General features: G+C 40.7%; 1 protein-coding gene across 1 annotated transcript; it reads left to right on the top strand.

Moving 5' to 3' along the window:
* Positions 1 to 3408: 3408 nt before the first annotated feature.
* Positions 3409 to 14610, top strand: lrpap1 (low density lipoprotein receptor-related protein associated protein 1). Its single transcript, XM_020596271.1, has 8 exons — positions 3409 to 3717; positions 5663 to 5807; positions 9779 to 9909; positions 10223 to 10343; positions 11402 to 11557; positions 12850 to 12932; positions 13386 to 13562; positions 14097 to 14610. Exons 1-8 carry the CDS (start codon positions 3556 to 3558, stop codon positions 14163 to 14165), a joined length of 1044 nt encoding a protein of 347 aa, XP_020451927.1. The 5' UTR covers positions 3409 to 3555; the 3' UTR covers positions 14166 to 14610.
* Positions 14611 to 17575: the final 2965 nt, after the last annotated feature.

A 17575-nucleotide genomic window follows, 5' to 3' on the forward strand; every position in this document is an offset into this window, starting at 1 on the left:
TTTTCATGCCATCATCCTACAGTGTACCATCCATTTATTTATTTGTTTATTTAACCAGAAATGAAATGAAAGCGACACAGTTTCCTGACAACATCTGGGAGCCTTTAACGAGCTGGTGCTAGCCAGCTGTCCTTATAGGCAGTCGCATTCATTAAATCAGTAGCAGGTCTCTGGAGGATATTTTTGCTTGTTAAAGCCAAAACCTGATATGAGAAGATGCCACTAACACAACAAAGACTCAGGGGAAGATCTGGAGCTGGAGAAGAGCAGAAGTTTCTCACTGTAAGTACTGTAGTCAGGGTTGACAATAGCCCAATGACAGTGAATGTGATGTCATAACATAGCTTCAACATGCTCAAAGTTGGGTGCTAACACAGTCCTGAAGTGATTAGATCAAAGAGGCACTTAGATCTTTTACTTAAGCAAAATTAGTAATACCATAGTGTATCAAATACTTTGCATCAAAATATACTTAAAGCACTGAAGGTAAATGCAGAATGGCCCATTTCAGAATAATGTGTTTAATTTCAGTTATTGATTCAATAATATATTGCACTTATCGCCTACAGTAAAAGTTCCAGGATTCATATGTCATAATTTTTGTTTATTATATGTTGTGTTGTTAATCTGAATTTACAAAGTACCTAGTAAATAAAGTTATTAAATAAATATAGTGGAGTATTATTTCATTTTTGCCTATGAAGTGTTAAAGTGAAGAAAAATGCAATAAATTTATAAATGTACTTTCACCATTGGTATTCATTTACTTTCTGCCCGTCGTCTGTTCTCACAAGTTGAATTTTAATATTAGCATTGAAGTTGAAGCTGAGTTATCTAAGAATTCTTTTCTGTAATTTATTTTCCAAGCACCTTTTTAACATCACTCTTTAGTGACAGCACAGTAAGGCATCTTATTTTGAGGCTATTTTAGTCAGACTTATTCAATTGCACCAGTCAATCTAAGCCAGATTTGAAGACTAAAACAAATAAAGCCCATATTGTGTCAAGTACTTTTGTAATGTCTAAAGTCATTTTTTAGTCAAGTTTAGTGCATAAACTCATGTATATTTGTGTCTGAGCTCAGTGGCACCTACAGCCTCAGTCTTTTTAACAGTGTATCCCCCTTTCTCCGAAGATGAATACTATATCTCCAAAAGCCTAGCTATCTGGTCAGGAAAGTGTATAAAAGGCTATAATCGCTCAGTCTTTAAGGACAGACACTAAATACAAGTTATTTGACAAGGAAAATGTGTGTGCATATGTTTCGCATCAGAGGGTTAACCACGACCTGCCATAACCTCACGAGTTGATGCTGACTGTCCTACTTTGTTTTTCCACTGTGTTTTTTGCTGTACTGTTTTCTATTTAGAGAAGGGAGGATCTGCGCTCCTCTCACACACACTGACAGCTGAGCAGGGGGAGCAGAGAATGTGAAGGATCACTTCATAGTGCAACAATCAACCGATATGAAATACTGTATGATCAAACAGCTGTGGAACAAGCAGAACACAAAATTGCCAAAATGTGTCTTCACCACGTTGCCTGTGGTCCACTCACTGGAGTCATTGTTTTACCCCTAAACCAATGAGTGGCTGGCTGTCATGTCTATTAACTAATAATGATATCAGCATAATTTCAAATGTCAGAAGTAAGATTTCATGGTCAAGCAATCATGCTAGGATCAAACTATCATGAGATTATTGCTTTCATGGCATTATGGTGAAATTGAGTTGCCCTTGGCGGAGGTTGCACTCTCTGGGTGCTGTCTAGTTTGTGGTTGATTTTCAATTTTATTTAGTTCAGTTCAATTTAGTTTCAGTTGAGTAAGATTTATTGACATAAAAATTCTTCAACAATATTATCAAGGTGGGGGAGCATTTAATGTCTAGCTATCCATCTGCCTCACTTTCCCCAATCTTCCTCCCAGTTTAATATAGTTTATCTGAATTCTGTTCAGTTATTGTGGTGTATTGGCATGAATGCTGTATAAACAATTCTTTTGTAGGCAACCTGTTCAATAGCTCTATAATAAAAAGCCTCATCTCCTACTGAAACCAATATGCCGGGTGAGCATGATTATGTGATGAACAGCTTAAATTGTTAATTTATAAAGGTGTGTGTGTGTTTGTGTACTTTCACAGATTGTTCATCCATCCATTCATTATCTATATCACTTAGCCTAACGAGAAAAATGAGGCTGGAGCGAATCCCAGTTAACATTGGGTTGAGAGGTGTGTTACAACCTGGGCAGGTCGCCAGTCTATCACAGACAACCACACATACCTACACTCACTCCCATGGGCAGTCACCATTCAACCTAAGCTGCATGTCTTTGGGCTGTGGGAGGAAGCCAGGTTACCTAGAAAGAATCCACGCAGGCACAAGGAGAACATACAAACTCCACACAGAAAGGCCCCAGGTGGGCCCGGGCTCTAACCTGGAACCTTCTTTTTCACAGATTATCTGAAGTATATCTGCCATGATGAGGGTCAGGGTGCGGTCAGCTTTTTTGGGGATGATGTCGATTTTCAAATCCTTGCCACTGTCCAGCTTGGAGGGTTCTGTCAGGCTTTCATAGCGACTTTTGTCTAGAGCATCAGAGCCATTAGAGATAAGCTCCCTCAGGAAGATCTCTTTGTTGGAATAAAAGGTGTTGATGATCAGGGACATCAGCTGAGCTATCTCATATATTCATCAAGCATTGTGATGAAAGTGAAGGTGAGTTTGTTGTATCTCCGTTGTCCTGTGATAAACTGGCAACCTGTCCTGTTCCCTATCTCTCTCCCAAAGTCAGCTGGGAGACAGCAGATTAAAATATAAATTAAATACACTACATTTGAGCTCAACTTCAATTTAAAAAAACATCTGTATATATGTACAGGATTAATAAAGCAAATCTAACATGTGAATGTAATATTAATAGGCTATGAAAAACAGTAAAGCATTTTTAAAAGCTTTACTCTGTGCTGTATTTCTGGTTTCACCTTTTTTTTTTATTCTAAATACTAAGACGCAATATTTGTAGACTTGTCCAGAAATAACTGCTGACAATCCATGTAAGTGTTTTTAATTAACAAACAGTAGGGATATGTAGCATGTCAAGCACAAAACAATTACACAACACAACATAGGAGTGCTGATAATGTATAGTAGGCTATAACAAAAAGAAGAAAAATCCCATATTGAAACTTCTCCAGTATAACGTACTGTACAGCCTGTTTTCATTGAGCCTGTCACGTCAGCGCGTGGAAGCTTTCTATTTGCTCGCTTTTTGCTGAATTTGTTGCCAGGTAACGAAGCAGAGCTGCATTTCAGGAATTGTAGTTTATAAAATATCATATCTGCCTTACTAGTAACTAAAAGGCTGTGCCGGCTAAACTACATATCCCAGAATGCTTAAGGACGTGCCATCCCATTTTGAGCACATGACTTGTGGTGCTTGCTCCAGTAAGTCACGGAACCAAACGTTTGCAGTATTGCAGTGAAATTATTGTTTAGTTAACGTTGGTATTTTCCCGACGCTTTTTGGCTTGTATTGTTATAAACATATTTACAATGAAGCTGCAGTGTTTGGTTGTTGCTCTATGTGTCGTTGCGGGTGTAATGGCTGGGAAATACTCTCGTGAAGTGAACGAGCCGAAGGCGAGTGGCAGTGATGGACATACAGTGGAGTTCAGGATAGCTAAACTAAACCAGGTGTGGGAGAAGGCTAAAAGGGTACGTATATGAACATGTAGTCTCTATGGTCAAGTGAAACTCACCTGGAACATTAGCAGCTGTAGATAGTTGTGCTAACGGTACACTAACACAAATGACTGTATTTGGTGGTCAGTAAAGAAGCTGAATTAAAGCTTGGTATTGTGAGGTTGTTGGGCTACATATGAATATGGGGGAATAGTATAATTATTTTCTTAATAACCAGAGCTGCGGGCCTTTGAGCAAGTCAGTTACCATTAACCAGCTGCCCCACTGGACCTCAGTGTTCCCAAGCAATAACAGGCTAATTGTGGGAATCTCCCTCATGGAAGCTACTGTATTACACAGAAAGATAATAAGGTTGGAACACTTTAAGAATTATATCTAATTATAAAAGAAAACAGTAAATTGGGTCATCAGACACGTTTTTAACTTTCGCATTTCAGATTTTTAAAAAGTGGCACAATGCAGGGGCGTTGCTAGATATAAAGCTCTACTGGGGCACAGGCCCAATTACTCAAATCAAATTATTTTTCTTGCATGTCGGCTGCATGAATGAAATGTTCTGTATGAACTTCCCTTAGCCCACTATTCCACTGCCACACTGCTGTTACTGGTAAATGTAAAAGTGGAGAGAAATTAATCTTTATGAAAATATGTATTTCATCATACATTAAGAACATTCTATAGTTTTATGGTATAAAACTCTGGACCTGCATTGCACATTTCTTTGTGTTCTTCTGTATTTCACAATAATAACTACGTCTGATTTGTCAGATTTAAGTGGTCAAGTTCCTCTATCAACAAATCATTAATTAAAAAAAACAAACATAATCTAAACACTTTTTGTAACTCATAAGGCCACATATTGATGCTCTAATTACTTCAGAAGTGGCCATGACACACCTGTCTCCATAGACACAAACAGTTTTCTCTACACTCTCTGTCTCAGGATCACCTGTTTTTTTAAATGTGCATAAAACAAATATGATTTGGATTGTGTGATAAGAGCATCAAATGCCATGTTCTAGGCCATTCATGAAATGCAGAATGAAACAGTGTAAACTTAACATAAACCACTATCGGTGCAGCATACTTGGCATTCATTTTATTTCATGTAGGACACCAATAGAGTTTTAAGGTGTACACACTGACTCTAATTTACTTCATATCCGACATACGTGCCTGGTAATGTACTAGCTAACTAAACTAACATTAGCTTGTTTACCAGCTACAGCCAGGTCTTACTTCTCTCGCCATCATCTCTCTGAACCTCTGTCTCAGCCTCCTCTAAAGAGTTTTCTTACATCCATCTACAGGGGTCAGTAATGTTTCAGTCAGAATAAGATCAATGGTAATATTCAAAAACTTAACTTAGTCCCTGTCACATGCCTCAGTCCATTCCATTCTTTTGTTTTGCACATCAATGCATGGACTGCTGTGTGCACGCTGCAGTGCATCAGCTATGTTGTGCATGATGTGTGCACCGTGTTGTACAAACCCTTACCACTGCACTTGAGCTTGTATTTTGCTTTAACATTCTGGATTAGAACAGCAAATCAGTTCTTTTCCTGCTATTATCAGTCTAAGTTAGTTCACTCCCAAATTATAGGAGCTTGTTAAAACTCAAATTTTACTGGGGTACAGCAGATCAACACTTGGGGCATGTGCCCCAGTAAAAGGGGTCTAACAATACCTATGGCACAATGCTTCACCAGTATGCCCTCCTTTATTTACCAAACATTTCCAGCTGTGTTACCTTAATCAAAGTGGTGTTTCCCACACTCACTGACTGCTCAGTCAAAGCTGACTATCCATGGTGACCAGCCCTATTTTCAAACCTGTGATATGATCTTTAAATTGTTGTCTGTCCCTTGTCACCACTTTCCCTTCTCTCTTTTCAAACCTGCCCAGTTCTCCCTCCCTCTGCTTAACTAGTGTTATGTTATGTTCTGTGGTTTGACAGATGCAGTTGTCCCCAGTGCAGCTGGCTGAGCTGCACAGTGATCTGAAGATCCAGGAAAAAGATGAGATGCTGTGGAAAAAGATGAAGGTTGAGGGGCTTGATGACAATGGGGAGAAAGAGGCCCAGATCCGGCGCAACTTCAATGGTGAGACAGTCTCTGCTCGCAAGTGCAGGCAACAATAGTTTGAGCAGTGTCGTCACTTTGTCTTAAACTCACTGCAGACTAGTCACCCGGCCCTGAATATTCAATCCACAGTCTTGGCAGTACCGCTCTGTGCTGACATTTTTATGATTTTGCTTAAAATTTTGGCTTTAGTGATGCCAACAAGCATATCTCTGCTGTTCACCCAATAACAAAAATGGTATCAAATATCAAGCAGCTCTCAAGCTGAACATGTTATTGCAAGGCTTTTTCAGACACTTGTTTTTCATCAGTTAGAATGTTACATTTGCTTAAGGAAAACATATAAATCCTTAACGCTTTTGTCCATAAATGATTCTGCAGGTGACTCAAAGATAATTGACATTGGCAAGTGTTTTACTTTTTAGGACTCTGTGTTGGCAATAAGAAAGTGGTGCTGATATCTCCTCTGAAACATGCAGGATTTTAATGACTTTGTGTGTTCCAAATTGTACTCTGAGGATCGAGTCTGTCTGCAAATTACATCATTCTGAGAGATTAGAAACAGTGCAGATTCTTTTAAATGTAAAACATCATTAGTTGCCATTTATAGCCACTGGTTTAAAAAGATGAGTTTAACCAGAAGGTTGAGATGGTTTTATTCTAGTTAAGACACACAATGTGTGAATCTTCATCAAAATATCAACAATAGACAGTATGTCCACTGATCGAGCCATCATTAGGACTGTTTTGGGTCAATGTCAAATATTATTTGTGTCATGCCCAATCCACATGGACTACAAGACACCACTAATACTGTTGCTTCAGTGAAACTATTATCAAACTTAGACATAAGCTTATCATAACCACTGCCACGGGTGAGGGTTATGTTGTTCCTGGCATTTGTTGGTTTATTTTGTTTGTGTGTTTGTTGTTAACAGCATAACTCAAAAAGTATTTAACCAATTTTGGTGAATGTTTTTAGAAAGGCAGGGTATGGCCCAGTAAACAATTGCTTAGATTTTGGTACTGATCCGTGTCATAACTTGGATACAGGAATATTTTAAAAGATTCTTCAGCATTGTGAGTGCTGCAGAGGCTGCTTAACTGCATGTGAGCCCCCTTGTGGCCAAAGTGTACAGCTGCACAGCTGAGCACTCCGAGCACATACGGAGACAAGTCTCTTAGTTAATGACAGCTGGTCATCCATTTAATTAAATTCAGTGCAATTCTATTTATTTGTATAGCACCACAGCAATTGTTTCAGGGCACTAGATAGAGGAGTCTCTCTATTTCTGTCCTCCCCAGTTACATACAGAGTGAGTCAGAATATTAGGAGTAGTCCAGTACATTACCACCTTTACCTATGACCCCAATAATAAATATATCATTGATTTTATACACTTATCACTTACACATGAATGTGAAATGTATGCTGTGCATGTTGCATCTTTGATCCTCATGCACCATTTGTATGTAGTATTCAGCAGCATATAGTTTAACAGTGAAGAATGAACTGTATTAACAATTCGTACAACAGTTTGTTCTGCGGTGCCAAAAGGACAGGACAGGCATGCATTAACAGTCAAACTCATGAACTGGTGTATGCCTGTGTGACGGGATGTTCACTTCAGCACCTGCAGGCACTGAGCCAGCCATACACACCAGACTGGTCAGCGTTTTGCCACCAGCAGCCAGTGGACACCTCCCCGCCCTGTGGAGGCACAGGCAGCAGCCCACCTCCACTGGACTCTGCTCCGTCCTCGCTCCCCAGTGGTAAAATGACCTGTAGCTTAGAGCAGAGCAGCAGAGTCGGTCCCTGCTTCTTTGTAGGCTCAGTATAAAAGGACTCCAGTCACCATATTCCCAATGGATCTCATTTTCTTGAGCCTTTCTAATTGGATGCAACAACAAATATTTCTCTCCTTTTTTTATTTTACCAGCATTTCTCCCTGTTGCACTCAGTTTGAAATGCCAAGAGGCAAATCCTGACGCCTTGCTTGTTGTCCCTGCCAAGGAGGTTATGTTTTTGGTTCCGTGTGTTTGTTTGTAGGTTAGCAATCCTGCTAACCTACGGCTGGATGGATCATCAGCATACTTGGTACAGACATTGGTGGGATCCAACCCTTGAAGTGATTAGATTTTGGCTGAAAAAGGTCAAGGTTAAAAAATAATAATAATAAAAAATTTCACACAAAAAAATTCCCAAGTTTAACATGGGGCAAATTTAAAAAAAAAGAATATACCTCTGTTGAAAGTTATCAAAATCATTTTTGTTTGAAATATGACACATATGTAAGATGGCCATGTCTGTCACCAGACCAAACTTCATCCAGATCTGTCCAGATTCTGGATCTGACGGCCATTTAAAGTTAACATTGAAAATTTAACACATTTTTTCTGCTATAACTTGGCCTATAATGATAATAGACTCCTGAAATGTTCAGGTAAGATGCACAGTATATCTGCCTGTCATACCCTAAAACATGATCCAGATCAAGGATTTTAGTACACAGTTTGTGTTAGGAGTGTGGCGAGATCTCGTGTCACGTGATCTTGTGATTTTTTTTTTTAAATTTTATATTTTTCAGTGAGGCAAAAACTGTCTCACGATGTCACAGGGGTGCTTTCGTTGCAGGGTGCAGGGTTGCAGGAAGAGTGTTGTAGGCGTGTACAATAAGGCCATGCTTTGATAAGTCAAAGTGAGTGGCTTCATTCATGTTTCCAGGCCATGAGTTTCCACTGTGTTTTGGTTAGCCATGCTGCTAATGTAGCCTACTCTACCTTAGCACCAATTCTACCACTAGTGTGTTGACACTGATGGATAAAACAGCTTAACATCCAGTACTAACAAACACGTGTGGCGTGTCATTATGGTACATAAATTGTGGCCCAAGTTCGATAGTGAATGCTGATGCTAACAAGGTAAACAAAAGAAGTTATTCCTGTGGGCGTCCACATTCATTCTCATGCACCCAGTGTTGTCACACCCCTATTCTGTGGTGTTCTGATCTCATTTTTTACAAGGGACCCACTTGCATGAGCTAATGTTGCCCCTTGGCAGAGGTACATGCGCTTTCTGAGTGCTCTTGTTGTAAATTGGTTGATCTGGGAATATCGGTTTATTCTGATGTTTGTGCTCATTTTAGATCACTTGGATCAAGAGGCTCAGCTGATGCTACACAATGCAAACTATACAAACCCAACAATAACTCAAGTGCATGCACCCTGCTTATGAAGATTATAAAGTAGTCAGTGATCACAATATAATCAGGATAACACGCCTATTCTTCTGAGCATGGTGGGAACGCAACATGAAGTTAATAAGTGACACTGATGTGTTATTACAGTTTTGAGATGGCGCTGAATCAGCTGCTGTAGTAAGAGTTTACTGGAGCAGAGTAATGAGGGTAGAGTCTCTTCAGAGCATAGTCCAGCTTTGTGGTGTTCTGTAGCACTCTGAAATGTTGGGACAGTACTAGGCTGGTGATGTATTGGGTTACACAGCTGACAAATATTTGGCAAAGTAGGTACAGGCATGTCAAATATGTGGCGATATCATCAGTTATCTGTTCTGGAAAACAAACCTTTGTACCTGGCAGGTTTTGGATGCATACAGAATAACTTTTTAGAATCTTTTGTCTTCTTCTGTTACCTTTATGTGTAGCCAGGCATCCTGCCAAGCTTTGGTCTGAGTAAGGTGTTCTGCTAAGTGAGTGAGTGGGTTAAATGAGCATTTTCCGTATCTCTCACGAACATCTTTGAAAGTGTTTCAGGTTAGGAGCAGCATGACAAAAAGCACTCCATATCATCTACCGTGTGCTATTTACTGTATGTCAAGTAAAGAGAGTTCGTTTTGATAAGCTGTCATCAGCTTCCCTAATTCAAAACCTTGTTGGTCTGCTGAGTCTTAGTAACTTTAGATTATCTTAGGTATCAAACAGCCTCAGCTGTTACTCTGTTCATTAGTAAAAAGTCTGTGTTTTGCTACACAGTGATCCTGGCCAAGTATGGGATGGATGGGAAGAGGGACACACGACCACTGGAGAGCAACTACCTAAAGGACCATGACTCCAAAGAGGGAGACACATTTGATGATCCTAGGCTGGATAAACTCTGGAACAAGGTGTGTGTTTAAATTAGTTTGCAAAGAAGGGAGGAAAAAAAATACTGAAACGTATATTTTAAGAGTGTGTGCTTGATTGTCTTACACTGGACACAGTAACACATTATTTTTAAGCTCAAAATAAAAATCTTGTGCTATACTTTCTGCTGCAGCACACAAAGCATACCTTTGACAGATTTGCGTCAGTAAATTATACTCACTGAATGTGTACAGCATGTTATAGGCATTGCTGTATTTCATGCCATCATCCTCCTCCATCCAAAATACTGCTCTGTTACATTTGAGACCGTCTCTGATGACTCTTCCCCCTCAGGCCAAGAACTCAGCGAAGTTCTCCAACGAGGAGTTGCTGAGCCTGAAGAGGGAGTTCCAGCACCACAAAGACAAGCTCCACGAGTACAACATCCTCATGGATACCATCAGCCGGACTGAGGGTGAGCTACATGAATCATTCACAGCACAGGTGTCGCGTCATCTCTGCGTAGTTCTTGGTATTTAGTAGTTTTTGGCATGTTCAACTAAAGCGTCCAGAATTATCCAGCATTGCATGTTCTAGCTGTCAGGGCAGATTCCAAAGCAAATCTGTGCAAAAAAAAAAAAAACACAACTCAAAACTCGATTCCAAGTCTGAAATGCTCTCTGTCTGTGTTTAGTCATATGGTCGTGTACGTAGGTGGCAGGTATCAGACTGCACGTGTTGCCACCCACCGCCCTCTGCTCTGTCAGTGCTTGTCATATAACATCAAGCTTTGAGTTTTAAGCCAAGCTGACAGGCCCAGCTGTGTTTAAGACAGACGTGGGGAAGACAGGCATGTCTCTTAAAGACGTGACTGACAACTTGCAGCTGTCTCATGCCAGAACTTTTCTGGTACGGCTCCACAGCACTGCATTTCTGCCAGAACAGGCCAGGGTTGTTTTTCTGTTTGTCTGATACTTTTAAATGTTAAGCCAATCACACGTTTCCCTGAGGGGAGTCACCTCCACCCAACTGCCTGACCCCAGTCTTAATTTTTTCTTTTTAATCTAAATGTCAGGTGTTATTATTGAGTAAGTGTAGCACTGTCCATTTGGCCTTGCTGCACTTTGTACCTCCTCCCCTTTTACTAGGCTGAGACAGGTTGGAACCTCATAACCACAGTGACAGCTTCACCAAGATTAGGCTCACAGGCTGCTCAAGGTTCTTATTGCAAAATAAATGTGAAATATGAAGAAAAAGTCAGGCCTATGAAATGTTATAAAATTGTACAGGTTATTTTATGGCTCATATTAAACTCTATTAAATGCTGCTTTTCTTTGTCTTTTTATATTGCTTTAATTTCATTCTCTTATTTCCTTCCATCATTCCCTTTATGCTTCACGTTTCTTGTCTCAACCCTCCCTCATTTCCTCCACTCTCTTCCTCTACCCTTACCCCACCCCGATTGACTTGTGGCTCCTGACCTGCCCCATCACCTCCTCTCCTCACATTCTTTCTGTCTGTTCACTTCAACAGAGATACACAAGAATGTGATCTCTCCCTTGGAGGGTGACGCCAAAGAGCCTGTACTGCACCAGAAGCACACGGAGCTGAAGCAGAAAATGAGAGACCTCAACCAGGGCTTGGAGCGTCTCCGTAAGCTCAGCCATGAGGGCTTCACTGAAGACAGTGGTGAGAGAGAGCACGCACGCACACACACACACACACACACACACACACACACAAACAGCTCGTATTTTCTCCATCTCAGTCTCGCTTTTCATTTATCTCATCAGCCTAATCATAGCATGCATCACAGTGGGTGAGCATTGACATGCAGCGGCTTAACATTGACTGTTTTGTGCTTGTAGCTTCAAATTGAATGTCTCTGAAATGAAAAGGATGTGAAAAATGTGAAAGAGGTTATTTAAACAGCTCCCAGTGTTACATCCATCCAGTGACGTAAAGCTCGTCCGTGTGCTTTTTAATTCTGAGAAAACATCCATTACTCTGCCATGATTGCATTTTTCTGAAAGTTTATAATCTCTCATATTTGGCTGCTTTCAGTTAAGTGTGTGTGAGGTCTCAGTTGTGCAGGTGTCAGTGGGAGTCTTTTGAGGAGTTTTGACAAAGGCGATGTTCCCTCTGCTGAGTCATACTGTCTCCTTTATTTCCTCGCCATATTCCCCTCCGGGTTTTTTCTCACTCAACCACTTGTTCTCATCATTTCCTCACTTCCTGTCTCCTCTCACTCAAATCTCCTCTCGTTTCTCTGCCTGGGTTTGTTATTCATGCACTGTGTAGTGCTTAAGGAATGACAGCACCTTAAGCAGAGATGTGAATACAAGCAGTCTTTCATATAAGTACCAAATGATTAGGCCCCTGGGGTAGCTTGCTGTTGTGACTGGATCTTAATTGGCCCTTTTCACTGTGACATCAGCCAACGTGGCGATTCCGGGGTTAGGGTGTATCACTGTTGCCAGTTCAGTGCTGCACTGGGGCAGATGGATTTAAGAGCAAAGCTGCAGTCCATTTCCCTGTGTTTGTTTAAAAAAAAAAAAAAAAGGCAATGCCATTTACGCACTAGAATATTTGACATAGTAAATCACGTTTGTTCACAATAACATTAGTTTGGACTGAGATGCCAGTTGTTGGCTTTGCAGATCTTTGCCTCTGAACTGAAGCTGGGAGTCCTCTGTGTTTATGCTAGCTTTATGTTAACTAGCCTTAGCAGCCTCGGGCTTGGTGGTCACGAAGAGAAAAGGGAGAGAGATAACTTTAAGTTTATTCTGCCTTGTCTCAGCGAACATAATATTTAACCTTTTATGCTTTGTATAATGCACTGCGAACTCATCTAGACTGTGTTTTAGATAAGTACTGTAAGCTTTTACATTAATGCACTGACCGCTTCCCTAAAATAGCACTGTGTGCCACTACTGGTTCGGCTCCAGACTCTCTTCATCTGTCTGTCTGCGCTTCTGTAGAGTTTCGTGAGCCCCGTGTTATTGAACTGTGGGAGGCCGCCAAGAGAGCCAACCTCAGCGAAGACGAGCTGGACTCTTTTAAGGTAGCTCCCATGTTTCTTGTGACATTTCTTTGAACATGTCTGAGTTTCAAGATGCATTACAACTCTTGGAAACCTTTAACTTTAACAGTGCACTTTTTAACTAAGTACTACTTGTGTATGATGAGTCATAAGACAGAAAATGCATCTTACTGTGTTCACATTTTACACATTACACATTTGAAATGCACAACAATCCCAGTCTCCTATGTCTCATTGGGCCCCCTTCACCCTTTGAATGGAGCAGATGAATGCAGTGAACAACTCAATTTAAATATTAAATGTTTAAAAGCTTTCTGGCTCCCAGACTTGGATCACAGGGAGGCATTAAGTTGAAAATTTGTGGCATTTCCTCTGTAGTCACTACCCAAGATGCATGCAAGCTCTACTGTGCATTTAACTAATGGTAAATTGCAGCCGTCTGTGTTAACTGCCCTGTCTTTTTCATTCATTTAGGAGGAGCTGCATCACTTTGAGACCAAGGTGGAAAAGCACAGCCATTACCAGGAGCAGCTGGAACTGTCCCATCAGAAGCTGCAACATGTGGAGGCTTTAGGAGACAAAGAGCACATCAAGAGGAACCAGGAGAAGTACAACACACTTGCTGAGAAGACCAGGGAAATGGGCTACAAGGTAGGATAGATGTTCTCCTCCCTCTGTCAGATTTTACTTCACATTATGCCACCAAACACCACAAAGCTACTGATGCTGCTAATGGCTGACTGCTGGCCTGCTGTAGAAGCTTATGTGCTGTGTCACTGAGGTAACACACAAGTGTAAATGATTGTTCTGCCTTGAATCAACAGCATAGGTAATGCATAGCCTATGTTGTAATCAGACGTGCACCTCTCCAGAAATGCAACTATACCCTGCGATTGGCTGCCTCGCATTTCCTCATTAGTGTCTTAGTGGCCAGACAAGCACAGAAAATCACCCTTGTTCTGTCTCAGTTGGTCATGTAGACATGTTTTTGCTTCCGTGCTGCATTTAGTGGCAAAGAAACCCCACCGCCAACGAGCGTTTTGATGGTGCAAGTTTCCCATCTACAACAACAAACCTATAGGAATTTGTCTGCATTTAAGACCGGTCTCTCTAGTTGTATAAAAAGACAGTACAATAAAAAGGGAGAGACTGATGTTAACTGCTGGTTCTTTGTACCAATTTCAGATGAAGAAACACATGCAGGACTTGTCCAACAAGATCTCTCGTCAGGGACTCGGACACAATGAGCTCTGAGAGGCTCCATCGTGGTCATTCCATCAGTGAAGGCTGAATGAACTGAACAGATTCCCTCTACAGCCACACACCACGCAGGCCCATTCCCTTTCATCTGCTGTAAAAAGAATGTTTTCATGGAAGGTTTTCTACTTTTCTAGCTAGTGAGTTTAAAAATCTGTGAATGATTTGTAGGGTACTACATAGATACTATGCATAGCAGAGATTCATTATAAAATAGTTTACATATTAGCCTGGTGCTTTGTAGCAGCATCTCTTTGGACAGGTGTGGAGAAAACATCATGGTGAAACTGTGCCAGTACGCGACAGGGGCCAAATTTTGTGGAGGTGGTTGTTGAGGGATGGACAGCAGGAGTCGAGTCACCCATAACCAGGTGATGTAGTTTAGCTGTCGAGATGTAATGGCTCAGGTCCCAAGGGTCAGCCAATTTCACCAGTGCTTCGTCGTGTACATCAGGCTGCTACTATTTTAGAAACTCGCACCTCAGGCGGCTGAAATATTGAAATAGTACTGCCATTATCTGTCAATATCAAATGAAGAATGCTTGGCATAAGAAGCACTGAAACGGCAATGTTTAATATTAAACATTTGTGAACTACATTCAAACAGTAATTGTTTAAAAAGTTTATTCATATTTTATTGGCATAAATAAAGGCTGCTACATTTTACACATCCTTTTGAGAAAAGCTGTTGCTGTTCTTGGTAAAACTTTGTGAGACTCACCCGCCCATTGTTTCTTCTTCCTTGTCTCCTCTCTAGAGACAACAGTGGGGAACTGCCACCATAAATATAAATTAGCCTCCACTACTGGACAATTTGTCCTGATGATATCAAGGGGAGAGGGTGAGAAATTGGAACACACGCGACACATTCCTATTCATCAAGTGCCGGCCTGGCACGGACCAGAAGCAGGGACATTGATTACTATGAATAACGTTACATGCTGGCTGATTACTCAGTCATATCCTGCTTGAGCAACACTGGTATGGATTAATTAGCTTTTCAGATCACATAACTTTAAGTACTTATTTAAATCAGATTCTTTCACGCTCTGATTCAACTGATTGTAATGGTCAGTGCACTGATGTCACTGTATAATCATATTCTGCTTCCAAGCTGTGACAAATAATATGAATCTAAACAACTGGTGACCTCTTGGCATAAGGGGTAACACAGGTAGCCACACCCAAACAGACTAAGTAAGAAAGGTAACCTAACCAGAGTTTAAAAAGACATTCAGCGTAACAACTGTTAACGCGATGCCAAGCAAAGCTACTATTTATCTGTCTCCGAGCTATAACTGCACTGGTGAACATTAGTTTTTGGTGCCATTAAGGCCATGTTATACCAATGACCAATGTTCCCCAGTCTTCTTAGACAAGGCATATGTCTCCAACAGTAGCCTCAGCATATTTACAGTAAGTGCCATGCAGCAAAAAAGTAACATTTCTGGAGTAAAAGGACAACGCTAAGTTAAATACAGTATATGAGAAATTAAAATATTTAAAACACAAAACATCCACGATGGCAGCTGCATGAGAGTCCCCGGATATTTCCTGTTTTCTTAGTGGAATGGATTGTTTGCAGGAATTTCTGTACACTGGCACAATGGTGTGTATTTTTAAGTATAATGACCTACTGCATTTGAGCATTTTGGCATCTTCAAAGTGAATCCGCAGGGAGAGCTGTTCTGAAGTGTCACTGAACTGGACGTCGCAGCGTCAGTTTGGTGACCCTCACCTCCTGCTCTTCAGCTGACTCAGTCCGTCTTCCCTGTCCTGAACATGCTCCACCCTCACTCTGAGCTGTTTCCATGGCAGTGATGTTGAGGTTGGCGTACCTGATGGAGCCCTCTTCTGGTTGAGAAATCGATGGTAAAGGGAGAGATGGGAGAAAAGAAACTGTTACTTTCCCTCTGTTATAACAACCAAGGATAGTTTCCTAAATGATACTGCTGTTAAGGTCTCTGAAGCATTCGTTTCATTTATTATTTGCATAAAATTACCGAGTTAAAATGTTCTTTTTAATTTGCCAATTCACACCTGAGAATTTTAATACATTTACTGATGTAGTTGCGTTATGTCACTGTATTAAATTGCTTCATTTTCACCATCTAAAATGTGATTATGCTACATAAATTAGGCTCTGAAGTTGCAATAAAAATGAAATGGCTGTTTTTCATGAATAAAATTCTCTCCCCATGCATTAGGTGTATTAATATGTCCATACTTAGTAATAGCAGCACTTAGTTGCTGCAAAGAGCACATTTTCATTTCCATACACATTTTTTTAAAAGCTGATAGACAAATGGAGCAGGAAATAAAGCAGCAGTCACACATCACTCTCATCTAAATCAAAAGTAAGTGTGTATTTTCATATGAGTATGGGGGCAGTAGATGCATCTTTCCTTCTCTGGAGTCAGTCAACTGGATATTTGTAAGAATCAGTACACATTCTGGTAAAATAACCCTGCCAGGAAGCAAGAAGTACATATGAACCAAATTAAACAGACATCAGTGTTGGAACACTTTTTTTTTATTATTATTTATGTTTTCCATAGCCCGCCCTGTGTTTTGTAGGTCTTTGGTTCTTGTTACCATTGCTAACTCTGAGAGACAAGGCAGTCCAAGTAACAGTGCTGATTTATTCAAAGGATCACAGGTAAAATTAACATTACACGCTCAGGTATCTTGCACCTCCAAACTGCTCGCAGGCAGATGTAAGATGAAAGACCCTGAACCCACCAGGCCTATACATTATATCCACCTCTAGTACATGTCGTGACTTAAACATAAGAACATATTATGGCTAAGGCTACAGTTATACATGTCGTAATAATAATATTAAACACCCTGTCTGCTGACAGTCATCAACTCTTCTCTCTAGTTATCCTTGACCAGATGTACCCTGTAGAAACTCATAAGCATGCCTAAGCATTTAACAGTAACTAGACATCCTATCTCTACTAAACATTTCTAATACATAAAGTATCTATCCAATTTCTATCTGACTAAAAATACCTAACAGTTTAAAACCCTTCAAGAATCTATTAATGTATACTCGTGTACTATAATCCTGTTTGTTCTGATAATGCATTGGGCCTGTGTGCAGTGGAGGCATGGGGTGCAAACAGTGGCAAAAAGCCATTAATACAGAGGGTAGAAAGACGGAAGCAGCAGCAGGAAATACCAAATAGAGGTGTAAAATTGCAGTTTAAGGCTCAACATTACCTCTGACAGGCCTGCGTGGACTGGAGACCGAGCCAGGCTCCCGCAGATCCAGTTCCATGTACAGGAGCTCTCTGTTAGTTTTAGCCGATGGGGGGCTAATGGGGATGTTGACATAATTTACAGTGTTGTCGCTGTGGAGCCCGGTGTCCTGGAACACAATGTGAGGAGCCCCGTGAGGA

The sequence above is a fragment of the Monopterus albus genome, unplaced genomic scaffold, assembly GCF_001952655.1.
Source record: "Monopterus albus unplaced genomic scaffold, M_albus_1.0 scaffold29.1, whole genome shotgun sequence".
Taxonomy (NCBI): Eukaryota; Metazoa; Chordata; class Actinopteri; order Synbranchiformes; family Synbranchidae; genus Monopterus; species Monopterus albus.

What these genes read in the sequence shown, in the direction of transcription:
- lrpap1 (XM_020596271.1), top strand. Translation starts at nt 3,556, where the DNA reads ATGAAGCTGCAGTGTTTGGTTGTTGCTCTATGTGTCGTTGCGGGTGTA. An exon ending in GATCCGGCGCAACTTCAATG is followed by an intron (nt 5,808 to 9,778) that starts GTGAGACAGTCT and finishes TTTGCTACACAG; the next exon opens with TGATCCTGGCCAAGTATGGG. An exon ending in TACCATCAGCCGGACTGAGG is followed by an intron (nt 10,344 to 11,401) that starts GTGAGCTACATG and finishes TCACTTCAACAG; the next exon opens with AGATACACAAGAATGTGATC.